At 39.0% G+C, this 27,718-nt stretch overlaps 1 protein-coding gene across 11 annotated transcripts in view; it reads left to right on the top strand.

Annotated features, from left to right (window-relative positions):
* The window catches only part of mcf2la (mcf.2 cell line derived transforming sequence-like a), a 122,191-nt gene that overhangs the window by 11,254 nt on the left and 83,219 nt on the right, over window positions 1-27,718 (top strand). For 4 of the 11 annotated variants that reach the window (XM_049470180.1, XM_049470181.1, XM_049470179.1 and 1 more), the window contains exon 1: window positions 6,320-6,968. The exons of 1 other annotated variant lie outside the window; for it this stretch is intronic. In XM_049470180.1, coding sequence (XP_049326137.1) covers window positions 6,812-6,968 — 157 coding nt within the window. In that variant the 5' untranslated portion in view covers window positions 6,320-6,811. Of the gene's footprint in view, window positions 1-6,318; window positions 6,969-9,817; window positions 9,937-14,203; window positions 14,512-27,718 lie in introns of those variants that run through there. 6 more of the 11 variants (XM_049470183.1, XM_049470172.1, XM_049470182.1 and 3 more) reach the window with 4 other exon arrangements.

Here is a 27,718-nt window from a genome sequence, read left to right as displayed (position 1 = left end):
ACGTGAAGAGACAGCAGTGTTTGAGTGGCACATGGGAGTGGGATAGTGTGCAAACGTGAGTTAAGTATAGAAGCACATAGATTTACTGTACGTTTTACCTCCAAAACCTGTAGTTGAACGTCAGGTTTCACAGTTGCCATGGTCTTATAATAGGACGTCTCTGTGTTCACTCTGCTGTGGTCTATAGGGATGTGTGTTGAATAGACGTCAGTGTGGGTGCTTTCTCTTGGGTCTGGCTGGGAAACAGTGCAGACTGTAAGGAGGCTGAGGGGCTTGGTTCCGCTGCTAAAGACCAGTTTATAGCATGGGAGACTGGGAGAAGAAGGGGAATTACATGCTAGGGGGGTGATGGATGCAGAGTCTGCCAAGAATTTAGATTTCCGTCTATTTTGTCTTCCTGTCCCTCTGGCTGTTGTTGTTCTCTTTTCTTTGTGTTAGTATTCTGTATTTTCCTCTGAACATCAAATTAATGCAATCCCTCTTAATCCAAAAGTAGTCTGAAGCTTGCATTTTGAGTTGTATACTGATGCTAAAATGCTAACCTGCTAATGTTCCTGCCTTATTCCAAGATGGCGGCGTGGCCATGCGCACAATATGAGAATATAGTGCTTTGTAGCCAGTTGTCTCTGACAGTTAAGCCCAATCTGGATGGGATTAGTTTCTCAGGGGTCCTGGGGTAATTTTCTTTGTTATGGGGGGTACTCTGTAATTTTATTCCTGTCCAGAACGACCATGTATGTGTTTTTCTTAGACGTCCTCTGAAAAAAAATTACAGGCTGAATTACTTACTGTTTTTCGCAAAACTCCGTGGTCCTTTTTTAGTCCCGTCCAAGCAGACATCTCTGAGTTTCGTCACCTCGAGTTTAATAAAATAGCTATTTGTCCACTGCTACGTACCGTAATTACACTTTGGACGCGCGTTTCCACGGAGATCTGCGTAAACACAACAGCGAGTGGAAATGGAGGAGCTACTGAACAAAATGTCATGTGACTGAGAAAGCAAAAAAAAATCCCTGTTCTGCTGTTTTTTTCAATTGCAGTCCAGATGCAAGAGTTTTATCACGGAATAGAAATGTAAACTAATCCTGTCCAGATAGGGTTTTAGGCTCATTACAAGCCACATTGCTCAAATCAGATTTTTTGCTCAAATCAGATTTGGCTATCTTAATGGTTCACATTCACAAGTGTAAGTGATCTGTATCTGTGTGTAATGTGAATTAATCTGTCCCTGAAACGCCTCATATGCACACACTGATACGTGTATAACGTCGCCTTCTTCACCAACAACAAAAACCTCATATGTGAGCGACGACTTGTAGCTTTAAAGGGGAAAAGGATGCATTAGCAGCTCATATGTGGAGCATCTTTTGCTGGAGTGGAGAAACAGTAAACAGCTGGTCTGAAGTTCATACTCAGGAAGAGAAAGCTGCCTGCTTTTGCTGTTTTTGCAGCTATAGCTGCACAGCTGCACCAAGAGATGTGTGGGTACGAGAGAGAAGCACGTAGCGCATGCCTAAAAGCAAAAAGACGTATGAATTCTGTTTTGACCGTTCACATTCATGTCACATGTCCATGGAGCAGATACGATCTGATTTAGGGTTACATCTGATTAAAAAAAAAAAAAACTGATTTGGCACGTTCACACAGCCATAAAAAAAATTCAGCCATATTGAGCAAAAAAATCTGATTTAAGTCACTTCTACATGGTAAAATGAACGTAACCTAAATCTCAAGCGAATGATTTGAAAAAAAAACATATGAGGCCTCTGCCCAAAACCAGGCCCCATGATTATGGCTTTTCCTGATCCCACTAACCAGGGATGGGACACTAAAAGAAGTGCACATGGAAGGACTTATAGTGTTGTTTAAACAATGATAATCAGTGTGTGGAAACCTCTGAAAGCCTACTTGTTAGCAACATTATCCTCCTAGCTCCAGTTCAGAACAAAAGCCGATCTAAGTTTCAGATATCAACACATGTCTCGACTGGATAATACTGTAAATGCATAAGTTTTTGATTTTTTTTTTTTTTTTTTTTACCAAACTCTCTCTTTAATGTCATTGATAACAAGCGATTGAGACAGAGAAATTCTTAACAGAAGCTAGAGCTGCTGTGCGCTAATTTATGAGCTACTGTTGTAAGAGAGAGGTGTGTGTGTGTGAGAGTGAGAGAGAAAGAGAGAATCTGTAAATTAAGTCATCAGGGAACCATCCACATGCCTCATCATGTTTCTTTCATTAAATCACCTCAGATGTGCTAATCTATGGATCTGTCTGCACTAGCTAGCATGGTTGTGTTTGTGGGATTGGAAGGAATCTTCCATTCCAGCTAAATAAACCAGTCCAGAAAGATTTCTGCTGGGTTTACTCTCAGGTCTCAGGGCTCCAGACTAACATTGTTAGACGCTAACCAGCTAGTGTTTTTTTGCCTTAGACCAATATGGCAGCAAATTAGTTAGCAAAGCTGTTTTTTAGGAGACCACCCGCTGACTGGAAGTTTTCCTATCGCTTAGTATACAGCTCTTGAAAATATGAGACCATTTAAAAAAAGATGGGTTTCTTTGATTTTACCTAATTGAAAACCTCTGGAATATAATCACGAGAAAGATTGATTACCACAAGCCATCAAACCAAGCTGAACTGCTTAAGTTTGTTGCACCAGGAGTGGCATAAAGTTATCCAAAAGCAGTGTGTAAGACTGGTGGAGGAGAACATGATGCCAAGATGCATGAAAACTGTGATTAAAAACCAGGGTTATTCCACCAAATATTGATTTCTGAACTGAAAACTTTATGACTATAATCTTGTTTTGTTTTCATTATTTGAGATCTTATTTGTTATTTCAGCCATTTCTCATTTTCTGCAAATAAATGCTCTAAATGACAATATTTGTATTGGGAGAAATGTTTTTGAACAATATTGAAAATAGCAACATCAAAATCTGATTCAAAAACCGAAGTGCTCTCTTATTTTTTTTCCTAAGCTGTATATTCTGTTTGTGTGTAGTCCCCCTTTCAACATGGAGCCAATCAGCTGGTTGTTGGATCGCAATGTCAGTCAACTAGGGTTGACTAGCTTCAAAAGCTACAGTTATCAGGGAAACGGCACAACTCACTGGCTAACTTCAGAACTGAGCTTTAATCAGGCACTTATACACAAATAATACATTAATAAATAAAAAAAAATACATTTGGGACAGTTCTGGGAAGGTTGGGGGTAAAACAAAAAAAAGTTATTTGTGAGCGCTGCTGCTATATTTTATATTACATGTATGGGTGTGTACACTCATTCATATGCTTACCTCCTGAGTGTGAGGTCAGTGTGTCAGTGTGTGTAGGGCACATAGGGACCTGCAGGTGTTGACTGAGCTAATCTGGCTTATCTCTCTTACTGTGCATGTGTCTCTTCCTGCATTGCCTTGTTTTGTGTTGTATACGTGTTCAGGTCACTTAACCTCACTGTATGTTTTTAATATGCAGTATGGTCCAGTGCCACTACAGTTTCTCTACATACTTTGTTAGCCTTCTTTAAGCCTGCTCTTCAATCGTCAGGACTAGGGCTGCACAATATATATCGTTTCAGCATCAATATTGTGATGTACAGTATACATGTGTATACAATAGTCACACCACAGGTATATTTTTGCTGCATAAAAAGAAATGTAAAATAAGAACAGAATATACATGACAATATCTACCAGAATAACGATTATATGCACCCAATGCTATTATGATTATGTTGGATGAATGACTTCCAGTGAAAATTCATATAGTGGAATATATACAGCTCTGGAAAAAGAGTTTGTTTGATTTTACCGAATTGAAAACCGAATTGAAAAAAAAGAGGAAGATAGCCATCAAACCAAGCCATCAAACCAAGCTGAACTGCTTGAATTTTTGCACCAGGAGTGGCAAAAAATATCCAAAAGCAGTGTGTAAGACTGGTGGAGGAGAACATGCCAAGATGCATGAAAACTCTGATTAAAAACAGGGTTACTCCACCAAATATCCTGTGGGACATCGTCCTGCACCAATTGATGAAAAACTAGAGGATGACCAACTCAAATAGTGCAGCTACAGGTTCAGAGCTTCTGTCTCTCACTTTGCATCCAAAAGGTGGAACAGCAGCTAGGTAGGAGCATGTGTTTAAAAACTCCAGCAGCACTGCTGTGTCTGATTCACTCATACCACCAGCACAACTCACACATAATAGCTGCTCTGTGGTGTTTTCTCCTTTGGGGTCTTGACTATTGAAGAACAGTAAGTATGTAGGGAAACAGGTAGAGGACTACAGTCTGTATTTCCAGAATTACACTGTGCTCCTGTATGATCACTGGTGCTAGAAAGAGGTAGAAACAAGTAGATGGTGTTAAAGTTATGGGTATTGAGAAAATGTAAAAGTGTCATGCAGTTTTCATCCCTTGCTACGCAGTTTACAAAAAAAATAAAGTTTGTCGCTTGTCCTCTAAGCGGCGCACGAGAATGCCGAAGATTAGCGCGGGTGAGTGACTGAGTATGTGTGTGCACGAGTGTGTGTACGCACGTCGGCTGCTGCTGCTGCCGGTATAATTAGCCGAGCAGATGGGGATTTGTGCTAAAACGTCCCGGCAAATCGCCCACCCTTCTCTTCCTCTCCTCAGCTCTGCGCTTCACTGCAAGCAGAGGCGTGTGGATGTGTGTTAGTGTGTGTTAGTGTGTGTTAGTGTGTGTGGGGGTGTCTGTGTCTCTCTGTGTGAGTATGTGTGTAAGTGAGAGAGAGAGAGAGAGAGAGAGAGAGAGAGAGAGAGAGAGAGAGAGAGAGAGACAGCGTGAGAACCGGCACCCAGGCTCCGTGAACAGAAGTGTGAAGATGCTCTTCGCCGCAGACACGCAACCCCTGGATCCTTCCAGTAAACACCTTAACCAAGAAGCATCGTGAGAGGAAACACTCTGCTGCATTGTTACTCTGTTGGGAAAAAGCTGGAATCAAACCAGCTTCTCTCGCTGTGACTTGAAGTATTCACGTCTCTTTAAAGCAAAGCAGCGTGTGGAGGAAACGTGGCTGTTCCGCTGTTCTGTTTGGGACAACCTTGGATCGGAACAACTAAAATTGCCTTGAATTGGACTGTTCACTTACTCTTGAAGCAAATCAAAGTGACAAGGAGAAATCTTATCTTTGCTTTGCTTTCGGCTGTTCTGTTTGAGACGACCTTAAATTGGACTGGCTCCTCTTTTTGTTTATTGGACTGTTCACTTCCCCTTGAAGTAAAGCAAAGTGAAGCGAAAGCTGGGCTGTTCCGCTGCTCTGTTTGAGATAAGCTTGAATCGTATCTACCTCTCTTGCCCTGAATTGGACTGTTCAAAGGGAAGGGACAACACCGCAGTCTTGCTACTCTGTATAAGATAATCTCAAATTGTACCAGCTTCTCTTTTCTCTTGCTTTAAACTGAGCTGTTCATGCCATCTTGAAGCAAAGTTTCAGGACAAGTTTAAAACGGACCAGCTTCAACTGCCTCAAATTGGACTGTTCACTTCCTTCTAAAGCAAAGCAAAGTGAGGAGAAAACCTGGCTGTATAGTTGTTCTCTTTGGTGCAAGCTTGAATTGAACTGGCTCCTCTTGTTGTGAACTGGACTGTTCACATCCCCTTGAAATGAAGCAAAGGAAAGGAAAGGAAAACTTGGCTGTTCTGCTGCTCTGTTTGAGATGAGCTTGAATCAGACCTCCTCTCCTCTTGCCTTGAATTGGCAAAGAAAATCAAAGTGAGAAGAAACTTGGCTTTTTGATTTGTTCTGTTCAGCACAACATCGCATCAGACCATTTTTTTCTCTTGCCAAACATTTTACCATCCACTTCTGTTTAAAATTAAGTGAATTGAGGAGAAAGTTTGGTGATTGACTGTTCTATTCACAACGACAGAAACTGTTCACTTTGAAGCAAAAGGGATTCAGGAAAAAAACTGGCTGTTCTGTTCAAATTGGACCAGCTCCCTTTGCCTCAAATTGGACTGATCACTTCCTCTTAAAACGAAGCAGAGTGAAGTGAAACTTTGTCGTTCTGCTGTTCCGTTTGGAAAGAGCTGAAATTAGGCCGTCTTCTGTTGCCTTGAATTGGACTGTTCACTTCCCCTTGAAGCAAAGCAAAGTGGAGAAAAATCTGCTGTACTGTAAATTGTTTGGAAGAAGCTTGAATAAGTTTGAATTGCATCGTCTTGGGTTGGACCACCTTGTCTACCATACAGTTGGACTAGCTTCTCTTGAATTGTCTTGAATTGAACTGTTCACTGCTCCTTAAAGCAAAACAAAGAGAAATGCCACTGTACTGTAGGAAGAGCTGTATATAAGGCTGCTTTCCCTGCCTTGAGTTAGACTGATTGGTTCTCCTTGAAGCAAAGCAAAGTGGGAAAAACTCCCTTGTTCAGAACAAGCTTGAAGGTTCAATTGAACCGCATTGTTTAGGACCATCTTGTGTACCATACACTTGGATTATCTTGCCTTTATTTGGTCTACTCGCCCTTAAAACAAAGCAGAGGAAGAGATCCGGACTTTACACTTCCCTTTTAAAGCAACGTTTAAAGTGAAGGAAAAACTGTGCTCTTCTGTTGGACGAGTTTAGTGGACTGCGCACTTACCCTTAAGTCAAGTAAAGGGAGGAAACACTGCTGTACTGTACGTAATTTTGTTTAATACAAGCTCAGTTTGGACCTTCTTGGTTGTGCTTCTTGGTCCAGGCTTGTCCAGGTGCAGTACGACTGGTCTGGACAGAGATCAGGACTGGTAGAGGTCAGGCCAGGGTCTATTTCGAGGTCACTGTGGTCAGAAGTCAGCAGGCTGGATGTCTCTGCAGGAGATACTGCGGGAGGGCCAGGAGGCTCCTCAGAGGATACTGAACAGAGTCTCGCAGCTTCTACACAGCCTGTCCATGACCCTACTGGAGCAGGGGGGAAACTTCAACACCTACAGGCGCAGGAGCTCCTGGAGGGAGTGGAACGGTGAGGGTGCATGTGATTTGTTATATGTGTGTGTTTGTGTGAAAAGAGTGATAATATTCCTGTATTATGGACCTTGGTCTTTAGAACACCCTTTTTGAGTTGTCCAGTAGCAGTGCTACATGACCCAGACAACAAGCTGCTTTTCATTTTTATTATTATTTTTTTTTTTTAGCAATGGTTTTATTACTGCACTTATTCAGTTAAAGTTGCTGTTGCCATGTAGGTCAGCCAGACGGAGATTATTCTACCATATAACCACTTATATGTGTTTAATGTGTTTCTGAGTTTTTTTTTTAGATATTATTATGAATGTGCTACTCAAGTAAGGTAACAAAGTACACTGCCTAGCCAATAAAAAGTTGCCACCTGGATTTAACTAAGCAAATGATGTTTGGTTGATGCTGCAGTTGGTCCGCAGGTCTAGGTTCAGCAGCAGTATGTGCTGAAAGAATGAGGTCAGCTGACTACCTGAATATACTGAATATAGACCAGGTTATTCCATCAATGGATTTGTTCTTCCCTGGTGGCACGGGCATATTCCAAAATGTCAGGATTCATGGGGCTGGAATTGTGAAAGAGTGATTCAAAGAGCATGAGATCATCATTTTCACACATGGATTGAGAGAGTTCACCACAGAGTCCAGACCTTAACCTCATTGAGAATCTTTGGGATGTGCTGGATGGAGAAGACTTTGTGCAGTGGTCAGACTCTACCATCATCAATGCTGCTGCAAGATCTTGGTGAAAAATTAATGCAATACTGGATTGAAATAAATCTTCTAACATTACAGAAGCTTATCGAAACAATGCCACAGTGAATGTGTGCTGTAATCAAAGCTAAAGGCGGTTCAACTAAATATTACTGGTTGCGACTTTTTTTTTTTTTTTTTTGGCCAGGCAGTGTATTTGTACTTCATTACTTGACATGTCTGAAACCAGCTGATGCTTAGAATTAAAAGACTCTAATCAGATCAGGGGAAAAATAACCTGATTGGAAACTTCTTTAATATAGTAAATACTAATATACAGTAATAAAATCTGCTTTTGTGAAGTAAAGAGGCATATATTAGGTATCAAACATGTCTTGGCTGATCTGCTGTGTGGAGTAAGTGATGAATCACTTTAATGTAAGTGTGGGTGTGTTTGTGAGAGATGAGCGAGAGAGAGAGTTTCCTCAGGGGAAGTGGAATTGTCACTGAGATTGTGGAGAGGGCAAATAGAGGAGATACTAAATAATACTGAAACTGCTGACCAACTTTTGGAACATTGCTGTGTGTGTGTGAGTGTGTGAGTGTGTGTGTGGTCTGCAGGTGGTTTCCTGCTGGGATGAGTTGGCGATTATTGAGATTGTGTTTTGCTTTCATCCACATGAATCAGTTACCTAAGGCCCCGATTACACCTGGTTTTACCACCCACTGTAACCAGACACATAAATACCGATACAAATCCAATCAGACGGACCACTTTTGCAGGAGGTCTGGCATGCATTTGAACCACATGCTTTAGTAGTGTAAACGCAACTGTCTTTAGCTCGATCTAGACGGGATCGGCGGCCGTTTTTCAGAGGGTTGTCTGATAAAAATATTTCACACTTCTTCTCAGTGATGAAACTCTTGCATCCGGACTGCAATTGAAAAAACAGGAGGACCAGTACTTTTTTGGCTTTCTCAGTCACATGACATTGCGTTCAGTAGCTCCTCCATTTACACTATTGTGTTTATGTATATCTCCACGGAAACACATTCCTAAAGTGTAATCCTGGTGCGTAGCAGTAGTAGCTAAAATAGCTATTTTATTAAACGTGAGGTGACGAAACTTGAAGATGTGCGTCCGGACGGGACTAAAATTACCAGAGGACCACAGAGTTCAGCGGTAATTCATCACAGTAAGTAATCCATCCTGTAATTTTCTCAGAGGACGTCTGGGGAAAAACACTTACATGGCTGTTCCGGACGTGAATAAAATCACAGAGGACCCCCCTATAAAAGAGAAATTTACCCCAGGACCCCCTGAAAAACTAAACCTTCCCAGATAGGGCTTTTGATCAAATAAATGTAAAGGTGTGAAAGCACTGTTAGTTGGTTCAGACTTTCAGACCAATTACACCAAGTTGTGGCAAGCTACCATTAAACAATAGAAGAAGAAAAAGAACAGGTGTTGTTCCAAAAGCTAAATAGCACTTGTTTATGAACAAAAATGAAAGGATGCTTAGCTCAGACTCTGCCTCTTTTTGAACTGCTACTGAAGCAGCATTGCCGAGCAGCATCACAGCGCACTCGGAGGAAAGAACAGCGACTCGGTTCCGATATATCAGCTCACAGACGCCTTGTGCTGCAGACATCACACTTTGGAGTGATGAGGGGAGAGAGCACCATCTAACCCCCCCAGAGAGAGCAAGGCCAACGATGCTTTCTTGGGCTCTGGCAGCTGATGGCAAGCTGCATGACTGGGATTCGAACCAGCACTGATATATAAAAAAACATGTAAACAGAACTCAAGCCCAATCCTATAATTTTGTACTTTGTAACTGGATAAACAGTACTGTGCACATTTATCCGTGTTTTTTGGATCAGATGTCCCTGAAACACACTGGACCCAGATCACACCTGTCTGTACTCATGATCAGAAGAGCAAGATGTATTTTAATGTGGGATCTGAACAGGACAGACTTACTGTGAACATGTATTCCCCTCCGGACATTGCTCCATTCATTAACAAGTACGCACACACACACACACATACATAAAAAACACACACACAGGGAGCTACAAGAGGAGGAGCTGGACAACAGGGTTTATTAATACTCTCAATGACCATCAGGGCCACGTGAGGGACACACACACACACACACGTACAGGAAACAGACTTGCTTTGAAAGGACGTACACTCGGACACACTGTCACAGCAGTGAACAGATGAGGAATTGTACAGAAACTCTAACAGATGTCAGAAGAGCTTCTTAAACTGCGTGAGTGAGTCTAAATCTCTGTCTATAAGCTTCTCTCTCTCTCTGACCTGTGTCAGAGCATTCACGGTACTCCATCTGTACACTGGATCTGTTGATGCTGTGGTGTTTGATTTTATGCATTGCCAGCTCACTCTAGCATCTTTTTGCACTGGTTTATTTTAATATAGTTGCATATTTTGAGATTTTGCTGAGGAAATGCTTTTCTACAGTATGCTTAGTCCCAGAAGCACGTTTACTCTTGTCTTTCAGAAAGCAGGTTTTTGTTCTGAATCCAGTTCTCTTGCACTGTTCTGTTTGTTCAGCATCATGCTAATCTACAAGCAAATATCCACATCTCAAACGTCTTTGCGTTCTTACTATGTGTCACTAAGCCATTTTAAACCATGTGAATTCTACTCTCCTAGCAAGGGTGTTTTATTTGCTTTAGTATTTCGCTAAACCCTTTTAAACAGTGTACTGGATTTGCTAAATACTGTCCAATATTGTTCCGCCTATCCAAGGATAATTGTATAAAGAAGAGACTGAATTACAGCTCTGGAAAAAAAGGTTCTATATGATGCTAATTAGCCAATATAGCATATGTGTATTTGGTTGTAGCAGTGGAGTATGAGAATTCTTTTTTTTCTTTTGTACAGCTCTGGGGGAAAACATTGAAAATGATCAGTTTCTCCTATTTTTCTATTTTCAAGTATATTTTTCTATACAACTGACTGCAAAACTAACACTGTGTATTAGGTGTTAGTTTTCCATATTATGCTATGTACCATAGCACTCTGAGTGGTGGGTGTTATCTGTATGCTAATTGCTAATATAGCTAATGTCACACACTGTGTAGCTATTATACTAAGTTAACTAAGTTAACTAAGTTAAGTAATGATAAGCTAAGTAAACAAAACTGTAATTCTTAAAAAATATATAGCTATATATATTTTGAAGTCAAATGAGCGCTGGATGTTAATCTACACAGATTTCTCTCCTGTTTAAAACTGTCTATTTGGGTGAGTAAAGCGCTTCCATTTATTTACAGTAAGCTTATATTTCCATATTTCCACTAAGACTGGGACGTAGCAGCATTAGCATTAGCGGCTAAGCGCTAGCGCTAGCCATGGTAAGCACTAGTCAATGCTGCCCGAAAGTTCTACCCTGAGGAACCTTGAGTGTTGGGGTTAGACAGGGTATTAGCTAGCTGTTTTTCCTACTTAGCTTGTTTTAACATGGTAAACATGCAGACTACAGTCTGATTTAATACTCACCTCTGGGTAGCCAAAGAGCTAGCGCTTAGCACGGTTAGCGGCTAATGCTAGTACTGCTCCAGCCTCTGTGCTGGAGAACTTAAGTGAACTAAACTCCTTTCTAATGCTGCACTTCAGCGGAGGGACTTTACTACTCCTCCTGCTCCTGACTGTTAGAATTCATACGTAAGGCGCACTAAGAAGTTTTGGGAAAATTTAAGGATTTTAAATGTGCCTCATAGTGTGAAAAAAAAAAATATATTTTTTTGTAATAGTAGATGTCTATCCATTTTTTCAATATTTTTTTTATATTGGCTTATGGCTTGCTGATACTGTATCCATTTCACTATGATTTTTTATATTTGTAAAAACTAAATTTTTTTCAGGGGATGATAAAAGCTTATTTTACTAAAAAATAAAAACTCATTCAGGAAAGTAAAGCTTTTGTTGCTTTCACACAGAGCAGTCAGTTAACTCCGTTTGAGAGGCTTTTGAGTTGCTGTTGAAGCACCACATGTGATAAAAAGGCAAGACAAGCTAATCCTTTTGACGTTTGTTAAAAGCATTATTATTGCTTGAACACAGCCTGTCTATTGTCACCGTTCCAGGGTCAGAAACGGCATTAATTGGTTGGAATGCATTTGTGGACGCATGCGTACATTTGTGAAAATCGAATTAAGTCAGAGTTAAAGTGAAGTCATGCTCGGTGCTTTTTTAATTAGTCTCAGAATGGAGGTAGATTAATGCTGGTCATGGTAAGGAATTGATTTGGTATTGTATGGTGTAGTGAATTACGTCTTTTTGATGATGTGCTGTATTGTATTGTTATGTATTGAAGGTCTGTGATAATAGTAAACAGTGGTTTATTATTAAAGAAGAGTGACTGGCTGGCTGATAAATGACTAGAGGCACGTGTAGCTTGAGGCGCGGTGGACAGACACACACACACTTTATTTTTTGACCTTTGTATTGTATGGTGATAGATTGTGAGTGTGTGTCACTTGGTAAATGTAGTAAAGGCGAGTGGTTCTGGACTGTGTGAATAGAAATACCGGACAAATGGATACTTTATTTCACTGCTCCTTCAAGCCTGGAAGAAAACAACGTAAATACATTCAGACTTCAGTGAAAGGTAAATGCAAAGTGACCCAGAAAGCTGAATTTATAATGCTCTAATGCATCCAGATTAGGCTTAAGCCAACACTAAAAGGATATTCAATACTAATTCACCACTGGCATTGCAGTTTAATCCATATTTGGGAAACTGGCCTGTGATCTTTTAAGTATGTAATAATATATTTCATGCTGTTTATGATGCGCATGTTGGGGGCAGCAGTGTAAATGTTCATTTATACTTCCTTTATTTATGAAAATAAACGCATCTGTTTTTTTAGCAATGTATCAGTCACTGATAACATGCTAAGCGTCCTTTGCATTGGTATGGAGGTTAAGCAATACATCTGATAGAGGGCAGAGTTTTGACTGTTGGCTACACTGCTCTCACGGTCGCCCGGGTTACTGCTCCATTCTGTCTGTATCCGTAACTTTGAGAGAATGTGCACAAATAACGCCAATAATGCCAAAAAACCTTTAGTAAGACCCTCATGACATACGGTAATGATTGTAAATGGTCAGGTGATGCAAATTGCACTCCTAAAAGACAAAGTCTTATACAATGACATCATGATAACTTGGATAGACTTCAAAAGAACAGTGCATGAAAAATGATCTAAGAATGCAAGAGAAATAGTGAGAATGAGTATAGTTGTTACAAACTGTAATATTTGCCAATGAAGGTGCTACTGACCAGGGTGTCCAAATTCTGTTCTGTCTTTTTTTTATCTTTGGTATTCTGAAACTGTAAATGAGCATTTAGTATGTGTTTTGTGAGAAAGTGCTGTTTCAGGCTGTTTTAGTCCGGTGGAGGAGTGGGCAGGCAGGAATGACTCTCTTGGAATATTCATGACATGCCAATGTATCGCCTCTAATTGGCTAACAGCACAAATGATGCTTTACAATTTATGATTCACAGCCATTCCCAATTATATCACATCCTCAAGGATTGGCTACGTGTCCAATCTAGGACCACATAGAAAAAAAGTTTTTAATTTTATTTGGAAAGATTAGATTTGACATGTCCACATAACCCACACAAAAAAATAATGTCTGTTGCATATTAAGGGAAAAAAATCAGAGTTTAGTCACATCAGCCTGTTGCATGTTAAAAAGGCATTTTATACTATGGAGGACAAAAAATTACGTAAGTATCAATAAATAAATGCACATATATAAATTAATAAATAAATAACTTTATGCACACAAATAATTGTATAGATAAATAAATAAATTAATAAATGCATTTTGTCATGAAAAATACACACTTGAAATAATATCAGGAATCTTATTCTTTATTTCCATGCATGAACCTTTAATTTTTGTCTGTTTCTGCCTTTCTGCATTTATTTATTTAGATGTTTATTGATCAGTGTATTTCCACGTTTATTAATCCCTACAGTTATTTGTGTGTATGTATTTATTTATTTTTATGTGCATTTATTTATTTATTTATTTATACTTATGCTGTCTTTTTTCGTCCTCCATATATACTTGTTGCGTAATATACAATTTTAAATGTAATAAAGCACTGTAAGTCATTTATCATAAATGCCTATCTACTAAATGTGTTTAGTTATATTAATTAGGGTTTTTTTCCCTTTATCATGCTGCTCTCGTGTTGGAAAGATGCCCCACTTCAAAAGAAAAAAAAAAATTAAGGGCAGAGCGACAGATGTTGCTGCTCTGAGGTTACATGAAAAGTTGTGTGCGACCACACACACACACACACACACACACACACAGGTATAAATGCATACAAAAGGTGGCGCTGCTTTTGTTTCGCTGCTGTTAATCTTACCTGAGCTCTGAAGGGGCGGAGCCGAGAATCCAAGTGCAGTGCTGCTGGCTATGCTGTTCACACCTTTGCTGCAGAGGTGGGCGTGTTTGTGTGTCTGTGTGTGTGTGAGACTGTTTGACAGAAAAAGCGTGGATAGGGAAGAAGCTAAGAAGAGAGAGAGAGAGAGAGTGAGCAAGAGAACAGGAGAGAAAAAAGTGAGGTAGTGAGAGAAAAAGAAACAGAGGTAATGAGAGAGAGAGAGAGAGACAGGTAGTGAATATGTGAGCAATAGGAAAGCTTTGAGCAGGTAAATGTGAGAATCAGAGATGCTGGAGGAGCAGTGTGAGGTGTGTCTGCAGCCCATTGTGGAAGGAGGAGGATATGTGAGGATTTCTCTGGAAGAGGTGGAGAGCTTCTATAGGTTTACAGTAGCCTGTGACTGGTTGCACTGTGAGTATCAAGAGTTTTACTAGATTCTTCTTAAAGATGCAATAAATGTTTTCTTTCTTTGTAAAATGCCTCTCTATTGAATGTTTATCATAATATATGAAGTAACGATAGGAATGACTGAATTTAACATACTGGCATTTGTGAGGGTCTACAGCATGTCAGTAAAAGGTGAAGTACCTATAGGTTCAGTTCCCACCTGTGTTCATCATGGCTAAAATGACAAGGCTAACTTACTGGCTATTAGAGATAGCATGTCAGTTTTGACTGAGAGCGTAGATGTTCACAAGTCGTTAGGCTAGACTCCAAGTTAAGTCTCAAATCAGTATAAAACATACAAAGCATGTCTAATGCCAGGAGCTGGCTGGAAGGGTATAAAGCACCCCAGTATTGAGCTGTGAATCAGTGGAAGAACTGATTGAATTCAGGTGCTCCATCCGATAGTTTTAAAACTTTTGGAGTTGTGGAGTTGGTGGAAATGCTCTTGTTGCTGAATGTAATAAAATCCTCACAGCAATATTCCAAAATTTAGTAGAAAGCCTTTCTTGAACAGTGAACAGTTTACTCAACAAAAGAGCAGGTAAGCCATAAAACAAAGCTGAACTGCTGGCATTTTTGCACCAGGAGTGGCATAAAGTTATCCAAAAGCAGTGTGTAAGACTGGTGGAGGAAAACATGCCAAGATGCATGAAAACTGTGATTAAAAACCAGGGTTATTCCACCAAATATTGAGTTTTAAACTTTCTGAAACTTTCTGAATATGACCTTGTTTTCTTTGCATTATTTGAGGTCTGAAAGCATTGCATCTTTTTTGTTATTTCAGCCATTTCTCATTTTCTGCAAATAAATGCTCTACTTGACAATATTTTTCTTTGGAATTTGGGAGAAATGTTCATAGAATAAAAAAACAATGTTCATATACCTATAAATAGTAAATATTTGATTGACTGATCTGCATATTGTGATGTGGCCATCTATCAAAGTACACGGACACATCATCCTCGCCTATAGCACAGCTGAACCTGTGAGAGCGCTGCAGAGGCAGAAATTACCACAAAATTATAATCAGCTATTAATGAAATAAAATCTGGTTTAGGGTTTAGTGGCTCTTTAAATGATGATGGCTCTATTTCCTTGTCAATTTAACAATTTTTTTTTTGATTTGATGAAATCAAGATGAAATAAAGTTGAATAAAGTGGTTTTAAGTCTGAATAAAATGTATTGATACAGGAAAAGACAGGCTATTTATTGTGTCCTGTTTTTATGCTAAATGTAGCATTTAAATGCTACATTTTCTAGTAACTTTCTAGAGGCTATAGTTATACTCAACTAACCTTCAGTAAAGACATAAATGGGTAAAAATAGTATTTCACAGTGTATCAACAACTATTATTTAGCATGTTGTTTCCCTGCAGGTTGTTTACGTCCTCTTTGCGACTGCTCTGACGTGCTACGCTAACCGCTAAACTGTATTTTCCAGCCAGTAAGTGCAATGCCACACGGGACGTCTGAGCGGGAAGCGAAGGGAGCAGACCTAACATGCAAACAGATGATCTAATTGTTATTTAACGCCGCTTGTGTCTCTCTAACTGAGGTGAACTGCACAAGGAACGGATAGCATAATTATTCACCAGCAAGTTCTCTAGATTAGCATTTTGTACTAGTAAGCTTTCTGAGTGTGTTTCTGTTCTTTTGGCTCTTTCAGTGTGTGTATCAGTGCAGAGTAGTCTTCCAGACCCAGTGTTTTGCATACCCCCCTTTTAGTGGCCTAAAAATACACAAAGACAGCAAGGACAAAGCTGTGCTCTATAAACTCTGCGTCATTACGAGCAGAAGGAGGATATATGCTATGTCATTATTTGCCTATGGTGTTGGTGTAGTATGTCATTAAAGCCAAAAACAGACAGAAACTATTTTATCCTGTACAGTTACAGCTTTAGTAGCTTCTATTATGTAGCTTTTAATTAGTGAAATAACAATTTTAAAGACTCTGTAAAATGCATTGTGCATTATTGATTATATAATTAATCGTTCAAGTTGTTATTTGGTGTGTAGACAGTAAGAATATGACTTTCGTTTAATATTATTTAATTAAATAATTTGATTGAATTTGATAAAAAAAAAAATCAGTTTACTTTGGACTTAATTTCCGGATGGTGCTTCACCTGCAGCCATTAGTTTTAAGTATTTTTAGCCTTGTTTCCACAATCTACTAAAGTAGCTTTCACTAGCTTAGATTTTTAAAACTGTAAGTAAAAAGAGGCAAGACTATTGTGTAGCAGTGGGGTTTTGGACTGAACTGGCAGGTCTGTTTTAATTAACACGTTTTCAGGGTTCATACACTTTTTAACCAATAAATTTCCATTACTTTTTCATGGCTTCTCCATGTTTTTAAGTTAAATTTTCATAAACACACGGTCTTTAATACATGGACAGTAAAACAAAAACATAAACTAAAAAAATGAGCGTCAGATCCTGAGAGCTCCATTGTGTAGGGCTATATAACTGAACTAACTCTGCTGATGTATTTGTTAGCTTAAACTAGCATTTTTTGTCGATAAATGGAAACACACCAAATTTCCATGACTTTCCAAAACTTTCTAGGTATTTTTATTTTTCCAAAACTTACCCAGGCCTGGAAATTGCTATTTTTTAAATTCCATGACTTTTCCAGGTTTTCCATGAGTGTGCGAACCCTCTGTTTGGCATTTCATTGTGCAATCAGTTTAATTGTATTCTATGGTATGAAAATGCACAGTTGTTATACTGTGGACTTGTTATATATGGAAGGCATTATTAGTATCAAGACATTCTGGATAATTTACTTCTGTTACGAATTTGATCAAATTCTTGTATTTTTAATATCTCAGTTAGGGGTGTGCTAAATTTTACTGTATACAATAATAAAATTAAATTTTTATTTTGTTGCAGCAGTGTATTCTTGAAATATATGTTTTTAATTCAGTGTTTTGTCATATTGTGATATTATTTTAGTGCCATATCATCCACCCCTAGTTGGAACACAGGCTTTGTTAGTTTTGCTTTGGATTTATGAGGCTAATGCAACTAACAAGTAATGGAAGCCACTTGTCCCTTCACTAATTAGCATTAGCTGCATGCCTGGATCCTCACACGCTGACCTCAAACCACTACCACTTGTTCAGTAATCCCAAACAGATTTGCTTGTGGTTTTGGACACTGTATGACATGTTGCTACAAAAATAGTCCAGAATACAGCAATAACTCAGGCTTCAAAGCTCTCAGTATGTGTTAGCTATATGACTCTTGATTCTCATTTAAAACATAAGAAGAAGAAACTCCAAAACATCTTCTTCTTCTTCTTCTTCTTCTTCTTCTTCTTCTTCTTCGTCTTCTTCTTCTCCTTATTCTTGTAATTTTCTGTCCAGCCATCCCAGGCAGCCAATATTTCAGCTCCAGTCCTCTTACACACAGCTAGTGGATGATGTTGATTACCAGTGGGACTGGAGCTGAGGCGTCATCTCCCAAAGGAGCGTTGAGGCTGCAATAACAGGCAGTAGTATTAAAGTGCACTCGGTCACATTCAGCACAGGCCTGGTTGGAACAGCCATTGCAAAATCAGCTTATATTATAATCCTATTGACACAGTACCTGTAAATCAACTGCAGCTACAGGGTTAATGTAGCTAACAGGTAATGAGAATGAATGCTCCATCAGTTTGCATGTCAACGTCATACACACTCAGCCTTAAACTACATCATGTCTGTAATCTTAAAGTGTTGCAGGTTCTGTTTGACTTATTATTATTTAATTAATTACAGTCGATTACCAAACTGCAAGTGTGCCATATACAGCTCTGGGAAAAAATAAGAGACCACTCAAAAATGGTGAGTTTTTTTCATTTTACCAAATTGAAAAACTCTAGAATATAATCAAGAGGAAGATGGATGATGGATGAAGTGCTTGAATTTTTGCACCAGGAGTAAAGGCATGAAGTTATCCAAAAGCAGTGTGTAAGACTGGTGGAGGAGAACATGCCAAGATGCATGAAAAATGTGATTAAAATAAACAGGTTTATTCCACCAAATATTGATTTCTGAAATCTTAAAACTTTATGAATATGAACTTGTTTTCTTTGCATTATTTGAGGTCTGAAAGCTCTGCATCTTTTTTCTTATTTCAGCCACTTCTCATTTTCTGCAAATAAATGCTCTAAATGACAATATTTTGGGGGGAAATTTAGGAGAAATGTTGTCTGTAGTTTCTCCAGTAGGTCTCCTGATTTTCCAGAGCTGTATGTACCAGTTGGAAGCCTGTCCCTCATATCACTACTAGAGGTGACTGATTTTTGCATTCAGTGGCTCCCCGGATCATCACACCAGTAATTGGGGCAGTGTGCCACTCCACAGTAAAGGCAGGATTAAAGCTCTCGCTTATCATGAGGCCACCCAAAACATATACGATGTAAGACGATACAGTTCTATAGCATTATCATAGCATGTTCCAGTGAGCCTTTTTGGTGTTTTCTTTAATAAATATTTTAAGTCATGCTTTTTAGTCCCATGCCACATTACTCAAGTGTTGTGGTCAGATGTGCTGCATGGAACTGGATGTTCATCTGCAAGAGATCATGTTATTTCATCCCCGTGCTGTGATTGGTTCTTCCTCTTTCTCTATTTGCTCTGTTTTTCACCGCTTATTTAGTTTCATTGAACTGAATGCAGTTCATTAGAACAGCTGAATGAGCGTGTGTGTACACAGAGTGGCGGAAAGGATCATCACATCAATTTAGCTGCTGTAGACACTTGATCCACTGTCTGCCTTCATCTTTGTGTCGAGGATGATGCTGGAATCAAGTGAGTGTGTACAGTTTATCTAGATTTGCATCTGGACGTGAATAATATTGTAATGAGTAATGAATATTCTCCTGTCCTTCACTGTCGGCACTGGCGCTGATGTTACATGAATAGATGGAATGGTTGTTAGCAGTGTAAAACCAAAAAGGTTGTATATGATTTAAAATGTAAGGTGTATTTTATTTTAGTTTGGTCCTTAATGTTGATCAAATCTGTAGATAAAGTGCTGTAAAACTGTCAGCTTTATATTAACTCATAATGCTGTATAATTAAAGTCCAGATTACCTTAAATTAAAGAAGTAAGTAATCAAACCTAAGAAAGAAAATCATAATAAACAAAAATATGAATTCAGTGTTATTTGTCATTGTTTATTAAAAATCAGATCAGATAAAAAAAAAAAACATTAAATGTAGTTTGTATCAATCACAAAAACACACAAAAGTGTTTATATCTGAATGCTTTTTACTTTCACTTTTTATATGGAAGTTATTGTTACATTTGATACCACACAGATATGATAATATTTTAATACATTTTTCTATACAGACAAACTCTGTCTCTGCTGCTTCATGCTGTTCACAGGCATGGTCTGTGCTGCGTTCACTATTAAGTTTCAGTGAAGTTTCTTCTGCACCGAGGCTGGAGCAGTATTAGCATTAGTCGCTAACTGAAGTTTTTCTGCCGTTCAGGGTCGAGTATATTGCACTATAGTCTGTGTGTTTACCATGTTTTCAGAAGAGAAATCTGTGTAGATTAACATCCAGAGCACGTTTGACTTTAAAATATATATATATATATATATATATATATATATATATATATATATATATATATATATATATATATATATATATATATATTTTTTTTTTTTTTTATAGTTTTACTTGGATGCCCCCAGCGGCGAGACCTGCTAAATTAGAAAGGACCCTACTATGGCCACTCAAAATGCGGTTTATAAGCCAGTGCGCTTTATGTATGAAAAAAAGACCAGAAAATAGATGATTATTAATAGTGCGCCTTATAATAGAGTGCGCCTTATAATCCGTAAAATACTTCTCATTAAAAGGGTGTAAATCTATTATAATGCTATTATATTATCACAATATAAGTGTCATAAATGATCCTAAAAAGACAATAATGTCCTTTATTCCTGAAACAGTATATTGTCCCCAAAATAGATGTGGGCCATTACCTATGTGAATGCAGCCTTTGTGAGTAGGGTCTGAATGTTGTACTGGATGTTATGCCTGGTTTCTGGTGTAATATAGCTGCCTCTGCAACCTGGCATCGGCCACTTTGTCGTATCAGTAGTGACTGTGTTCATTAGCAGTGCACTTGGATAACTCAAGCAGGGCTATTTCATAAGCTGGTTCTTCAGCAGATGCTTTCTTCACTACAGAGCTTGCCTACTGAATTTTGTATAATGTAGTACTCAGGAAAGAGTACCGTATTTTTCGCACTTTAAGGCACACTGTCAATAAATGTCTATTTTCTGGTCTATTTTTATACAAACGGCACATCAGATTATAAGGCACATTTTATGTGACTTAAGTAACTAGTAACTGCTAGCGGTTAGCGGCTAATGCCATCCAACAGTGCTACACTGAGGAACCTTGAGTGTTCTGGTAAGCCAGGGCAGTATTAGCTAGTGGTCCGTCCCATGTGGCTTTTTTCTATTACGGTAAACACGCAGGTTACAATCCTATATACTCACCTCTGAACAGCAAAAGCTCTAAACAGCTAGCACTGTGGTTACTGGCTAATGCTAATACTGCTCCGGCAGTGCTAGCCAGGGTTAGCAGCAGGCTACAGGTCGTATAGGCTGTATAACTCCTGTATAATGTTGTCCTTCAGTGGAGTGGCTTTACTGCTTCCTACAACCTGACTGGTATAATTAATACAAAGCATGCTCCAGATTAAAAGGTGCACTGATGATATTTTGGAAAATGAAAGGTTTTAATTGCACCTTATAGTGCGAAAAATGCGGTATTCTACTGTATTTACAGTTGCTACACTCTTTTACTACTTAAAGCAAACTTAACATTGAGAACAGATGGTTTTCTGATACCACATCTTTATGAAAATTAAAAATAGAGTTATCTAGTTTTATCCCTGCATTGACTTAATAGTGAAGCCTGCTTATCGTACTGCTAGTGTTTACACTTGTAACTTTCCCAGCCGAGCCTGTAGACTCTTTGGCTTGGGTGTGTGAAATGAGCTGTTTGAACTGCCATCACTATGTTATACTTCTTCTGCATTACCTCTGCCTCTGTTAAGTAAAGCAGGTCCTAGATCAGTCACTCGCTATTAGGAGTGTTTGCTGTGTAAACACACAGTTATATTACCTCTGCTGTACCTTCCCAATGGTCTGAAATTCCTTGAATTAATCCGGTTGCTTTTTTTTTTTTTTTAATCTTTAGCCTTAATTTAAACATACCATTTTCCCTTCATGCACATCTACTGTTGTACTAATTTCTAAAGAATTTCCCTGTACTTTTTATATTTATTGCCTTGTAGAATGTTACTTATAAGTCGGTGAGTTGCTTTGCCAAGTGTTGTGGCAAATTCTCATAATTTCATAAATATCTTTTTTTTAGAAATAAGGATAAATCTACTTTTACAGTAAATAAATAAATTTGCAGTCTATGCATTTATGTTTATAGTGTTGTGTGATGTGCCTACACACCAAAGGTAGTCAGGTATCATACCACCAATTCTTTATTCCTCTGGTTTGTTTAAAGACTGTCTCAGCTTTCTGTAATTGGTCTAAAAATCTTAACCACCAAAAAAAGTGCTTTCACGAGCGCAGAGTGGTCCGGCATTCTAAAGTGCTGCCTCAGTGATCGGGAGATCCCTGGTTTGAGTACTGGTCTTGCAGCTTGCCATCAGCTGCCAGAGCTCTAAAGGAGCACAGTTGGCCTTTCTCTCTCTGGGTGGGTAAATGGTGCTGTTTCCCTCATCACTCCCTGAGTAATGTCAATCAGCACAAGGCGTCTGTGAGCTGATGTATCAGAACCGAGTCGCTGCGCTTTCCTCCGAGTGCACTGGATAATCTGCTGAGTATGTGCTGAGAGAGGCATGTGCTAATCCTCACCCTCTTGGTTTTGTGGTTTCACTAGTGGAATATACAGCTGGAATCTACAGCTAAATGGGTGGGACAGTTGGCCTAGCTAAATTGGGAGAAATGGGGAAAAAAGAGCTTTCAGATGAACCGGACCATGGTTGGGTATATCTTTTTTTTTGGGGGTTCAAACTGGTCTGGACTGTGATTCTCAGCTTCTTTCACACCTGATACTTTGATTCGGATGTAAACTGTAAAGTCCGAAAGTTCGGACCAAACAAGGTAGCTGTGAAAGAAGTTTTGTTTTGAAAGAAGTCACGCTTCCCACCGCCAACTGTGCAATGTTCTACATAATAAAATAAACAGTTTCCCACCAGTAACCCACCAACACCCAGACCTAAAAGAGAGGCCAGCCCAAGGTGATTCAGAAGATAAAGTGGGTGAGGTATCAGAACCCGCTGTGTCTGACTAACGGCTGTCGATACCCATCGCTAGAGTGAATTGACCCACTTGAATGGGCACAGAGGCTACAAAAATGTTGATAACTGCCGACTGGTATTTCTAAAGAAGTGTGTGTTTGTGTGTTAAGACAGAGGGACAGCAAAATTAATGTAGGAGGAAAGGGAGGGAAGAAAGATGAAGGAGAAGAGATAGAGAAGGACTGCAGCAGAACACTCCCTTAAGTAAACAGCTTCGGATGTAATGTTGGTCAAAGGATATCTCAAAGCTCATTAGCAGGACACTTTATTAGTTCAGTTTTCCTTCACTGGAAATCCTAATAAATAAAGAACCTGTGTTCATAGGAAATCATAGGGTTTCTGGACTTTGCCTCTGATTATAAAAGAGGAAGTATTTGCTGTAATGACCAGCCCAGGGGATGTTTTTGTTATTTTGTGTTTATGCAGACTGGTTGTCAGGGCTGAGGTAGACAGTGTCCTGCTGTGGTATGTCTCGTGGTTTTCCCGGGACTGAACTGAGGGTCCGGTGAGGTTATTGTGACACAGGTGTCTAAAGCATCCGCTATATTTTTTTTCTTTTTTTTCCCTTTTCCTGTTTATTTTGTGGATTTGACAAGCAAAACAGTATCAAATAAACAGGATTTTCACAGATATTTATGTAAGTGTGTGCCGGTACTCATTTCTCCTTGTCCTAAAACCAAATGTTCTCCCAATTTAGCTAGTCCAATTGTCCCATCCATTCAGCTGCTAGTCAGCTGTATATCCCCCATCACAAGTGATTCCTAAACACAAGGAGCATATGCCTCCTCTTACACTTTTACTCTTTTTTTGCATTATTTGAGGTCTGAAAGCTCTGCATCTTTTTTGTTATTTCAGCCATTTCCCATTTTCTGCAAATAAATTCTGTAAATGACAATATTTTTATTTTGAATTTAGGAGTGATGTTGTCCGTTGTTTATAGAATAAAACAAGAATGTTCATTTTACTCAAACAAATACCTATAAATAGCAAAATCAGAGAAACTGGTTCAGAAACTAAAGTGGTCTCCTAATTTTTTTTAGAGCTGTATATATATATTTATATCATTACAAGGCCTAAATTGCCTCTGTCCCAACTTTATTGGATTGTGTTTCAGGACTGTGTTTTAGCAAATTAAATAAAGCTGACAAAGCAAAACATGGAATATTTAGTTTTGTTTGTCCGTTTTTTGTATAATGGCGCACATAATTTGTATTTTAGTAAGATATGAAAATAATATCTCTCTACTTCTGCTGAAAAGAAACTGGATAGGCTGCATTATCTCAGTGGGAATCTAACATCCTCTTACTGTTTACGTCTGTCCGTCGCTTTTGGTGCGTTTGTGTGTGTGTGGATAGCACTTCTAGATCTAATGCTTACGTGCATTTATGAGCATAATGCCCTCCACCCAAGTCATTTCAAATGGCATGTAACGGGGAGGAGAGGATATGCCAACCGCACTGGTTTAGAAAAGAAAAAAAAACATGTATTTTCCCAGCCAATCTTAGTATTACGCCATCAGCACCTTACTGAAGTCATATGCTGTACTTTAATACGCTGTATTTCTAAGAAATGCTGATGTTTCTTTATAAGTGAATCTCAGCCTGATGTACATGATCCTGCAGCACCAGGGGAACTCTGAGGATCTGTCTGAGATAAGCCAGCCTGTACCACCTGATCTCAGATCTGTTTGGAAGTCTCTCTGCTTCTGGGGAAATGGTGCAGGCGTTAGTTAAGGGACTGATTGTAGATCATCATGAAAGGCTGATCCCCAGCAGGAAACTGACCATTATGAATGAGCATTTCCTCTTTTACAGACAGTCACGCGCCCGGCGTCAGAACATAAGAGGAAATTCATCTTCCCTTCATATGACACGTTGGGCAAGATGGATTTGGAAAGTTTTAAAAGGCTGCTGACTTGCATTCTATACAGCTGCTACCTTCGTTTACCGTGCCCTAATAGCATGTAGTTGGACACAGTAGTGACCATATTTAAACGCGTTGTCTGCAATGTGCTAAAAACTCCACTGCCTCATCCTGTCTTGTTAAAAGTCTTGGCCTTGACTCGGACTCAAATACTAAAAGTCTTGTTCTTGACTCGGACTCAAATACTAAAAGTCTTGGCCTTGACTCTGACTCAAATACTAAAAGTCTTGGCCTTGACTCTGACTCAAATACTAAAAGTCTTGGCCTTGACTCTGACTCAAATACTAAAAGTCTTGGCCTTGACTCTGACTCAAATACTAAAAGTCTTGGCCTTGACTCTGACTCAAATACTAAAAGTCTTGGCCTTGACTCTGACTCAAATACTAAAAGTCTTGGCCTTGACTCTGACTCAAATACTAAAAGTCTTGGCCTTGACTCTGACTCAAATAGTAAAAGTCTTGTTCTTGACTTGGACTCGAATACTAAAAGTCTTGGTCTTGACTTGAACTCGACTGTTAAAAGTCTTGGGCCCAATCCCATTTCACTCCTTGGCCCTACCACTTACCCCTACCCCTTGTTTTTGAGTGTAACCCTTCACCACAGAGTTACAGAGGAAGGGTTGAAATCCTCTACCCTAAGAATTGGGACAACCCTTCAAGCACCAGCTACAACAACAGGAGCGCTAAAGTTCAGTAACCTAGCCCGTTTTAGGGCTTCGTATGTCTTCAGAAAGTGGGGAAATGGTGCAGAAATGAATTATTATTGTCCATTTCTTAGTTTCTCTTTGATGGGGAGCTGAAATTAGCTTTGATTGATTAGTTTTTATCTTACTTGATTTTTCCATTCCGCCTTAAATGCTGCAGCCCCTGCCGGCTGTTGCACCATTTTAGGTGGAACGGGAAAGTTAGCTAGCTAGCTACCTTCTGAGATAAACTACTAGTGATTACTTTTTTAAGCTTGTGATGAAAATTTGGCCATAAAACATTGAAACTACACATTAAATTATTGTAATTGGTTCTAATCGTCACTTTTTACAGGGGAAATTCTTACTTTTGTGGGTTTCTTACCAGTGATTGTCATACCCCTTCGTTTGAAGTGTGCATCTGGACAATCTTTATTTGAAGGGCCAGCAAGCCCTATCCCTTCCTCTTACCCCTCCAGCCTAACAAGAATCAAGACACTCCTACCCCTCGGCGTACACGCGCAAAACAGAGGGGTAGGTGTAACGGGTAGGGCCAAGGGGTGAAATGGGATTGGGCCTTGGTCTTGACTCGAACTCAACTACTAAAATTCTTGGCCTTGGCTCGGACTCGATCTTTAGTCTTGGTCTTGGCTCAGACTTGGCTCTAGAGCTCTTGACTTCAATACTAGTTCTGAGTGATATTAAAATATGGAAATGTGTTTAAAAATGTGTTTTAATATTTTTTATGGCAATAAATATTGACTTTTTTTTATCAAAGACTGCAACCAAATCAGTTGGACACAGTAGTGACCATATTTATTTTCTGCAGTGTGTTAAAAACTCCACTGCCTCATCCAGTCTTGTTAGATGATTTGGACTGTTATTTAAATCAAAGGTCTGCATTGCTAGATTTAGAACGTCTAGAAATTTAGAGTCTAGAAATAGCCTGTTCAGCTCATACCGGCTCCTTAATCCTCCCAAATATAGAACGTTTCAAGTCCAATTTAAGCATTTAAGGCCAATTTTGAACAAACCTCATCTTATTAGTTTAAAGTAGGTCTCAGACGAGCTGCTTTGAACAGAAATATGTGAGACAATATAGTTTGTTTGTCTGTTTCTCACAGATTCCTGTAATACCAGTATTTAAAAATTCTTTAAATGTGTTTATTAATAGATGCTTAAAAAGGATTTCAGACTGTTTTAAGTTTTTAATGGTCTGTTCTCTCTTTTTTTAAAGATACAAATCCTAGGTGCAAATGAAGATGTGAGTGTTTTTACACTAGCAGTTCTCCAGTCTATCCTATTTTTAGTAATTTATTTTTTGATGTATTTCTTGTAAATTCTGTTTAGTTTCAGTTTGTTCTGCTGTGGAGAACAGGTCCAAAAGTTGTTCTAAGGAAGCAGAAAAATCCCCTTTGTTTTCCTGTTTGAGAAAATGCTGATGTGCCCATTCAGCTCCTGTTAATCTTGATGTGTCAGATGCTTTTATAATATTTCCAAACATTTCCAAAAGTATTCACTCTTCAATCCAGCTTCACTTTCATGGCCACAGGTATATAAAACCAAGATTTAGACAGGTGAAGCTGAACCTAAAACACTATAAGTTGGAATCCTTGCCTGTATTTGTGTACTGAAGCCTGAAAGTAGCTGAGGCAGATAGATACTGTAACCAGGCACTGCAATTAGCAGCTGTATGAACAGGGATGCTGATTATACTCAGGAGAGACGGAGTGTTGATGGACGGGACTCTGTGGTGATGACTGTTGATGTCACTTGTTTCTCAGGTGGTAATTCAAAACATGGTCTGATTATGATTATGCTCAGGAGTATCCTGTGAGATGATAAATTACGTAAGATCAAGTGTTCCTCTGCGCAATTACAAATTATATAATGTTATATGTATATATAGTTTTTGGATAATTGGTTATTTTAAGTCAGAAAGTTAGCTGGCACACTTCTGGCATTAGTCAAGCACCATCTAGTGGTGTAAATGTGCGTCAGTAGGTGCTTCATGGTTTCGGTGCTCTCTATTTCTAATACCTATACTGATACAGTATGTAGGTATCAGCGCAACACTAATCCTTAATTAACAACAGAAGACGAAAAAGAACCTTGGTTGTGCCAAAATCTGATTTAATCTGGAGTTAAAAGGTCCTAACCTTTTTCTTTCATGAGACAGGTTTGTGAATGCAGGCCCCAGGCCCCTTTTCTGTAAGGGCTTGACATAA

This window comes from Astyanax mexicanus, chromosome 21 (genome assembly GCF_023375975.1).
Source record: "Astyanax mexicanus isolate ESR-SI-001 chromosome 21, AstMex3_surface, whole genome shotgun sequence".
NCBI lineage: Eukaryota > Metazoa > Chordata > Actinopteri > Characiformes > Acestrorhamphidae > Astyanax > Astyanax mexicanus.
The sequence above is the reverse complement of the archived record's forward strand: the minus strand, read 5'-3'. Positions and strand labels throughout refer to the sequence as shown.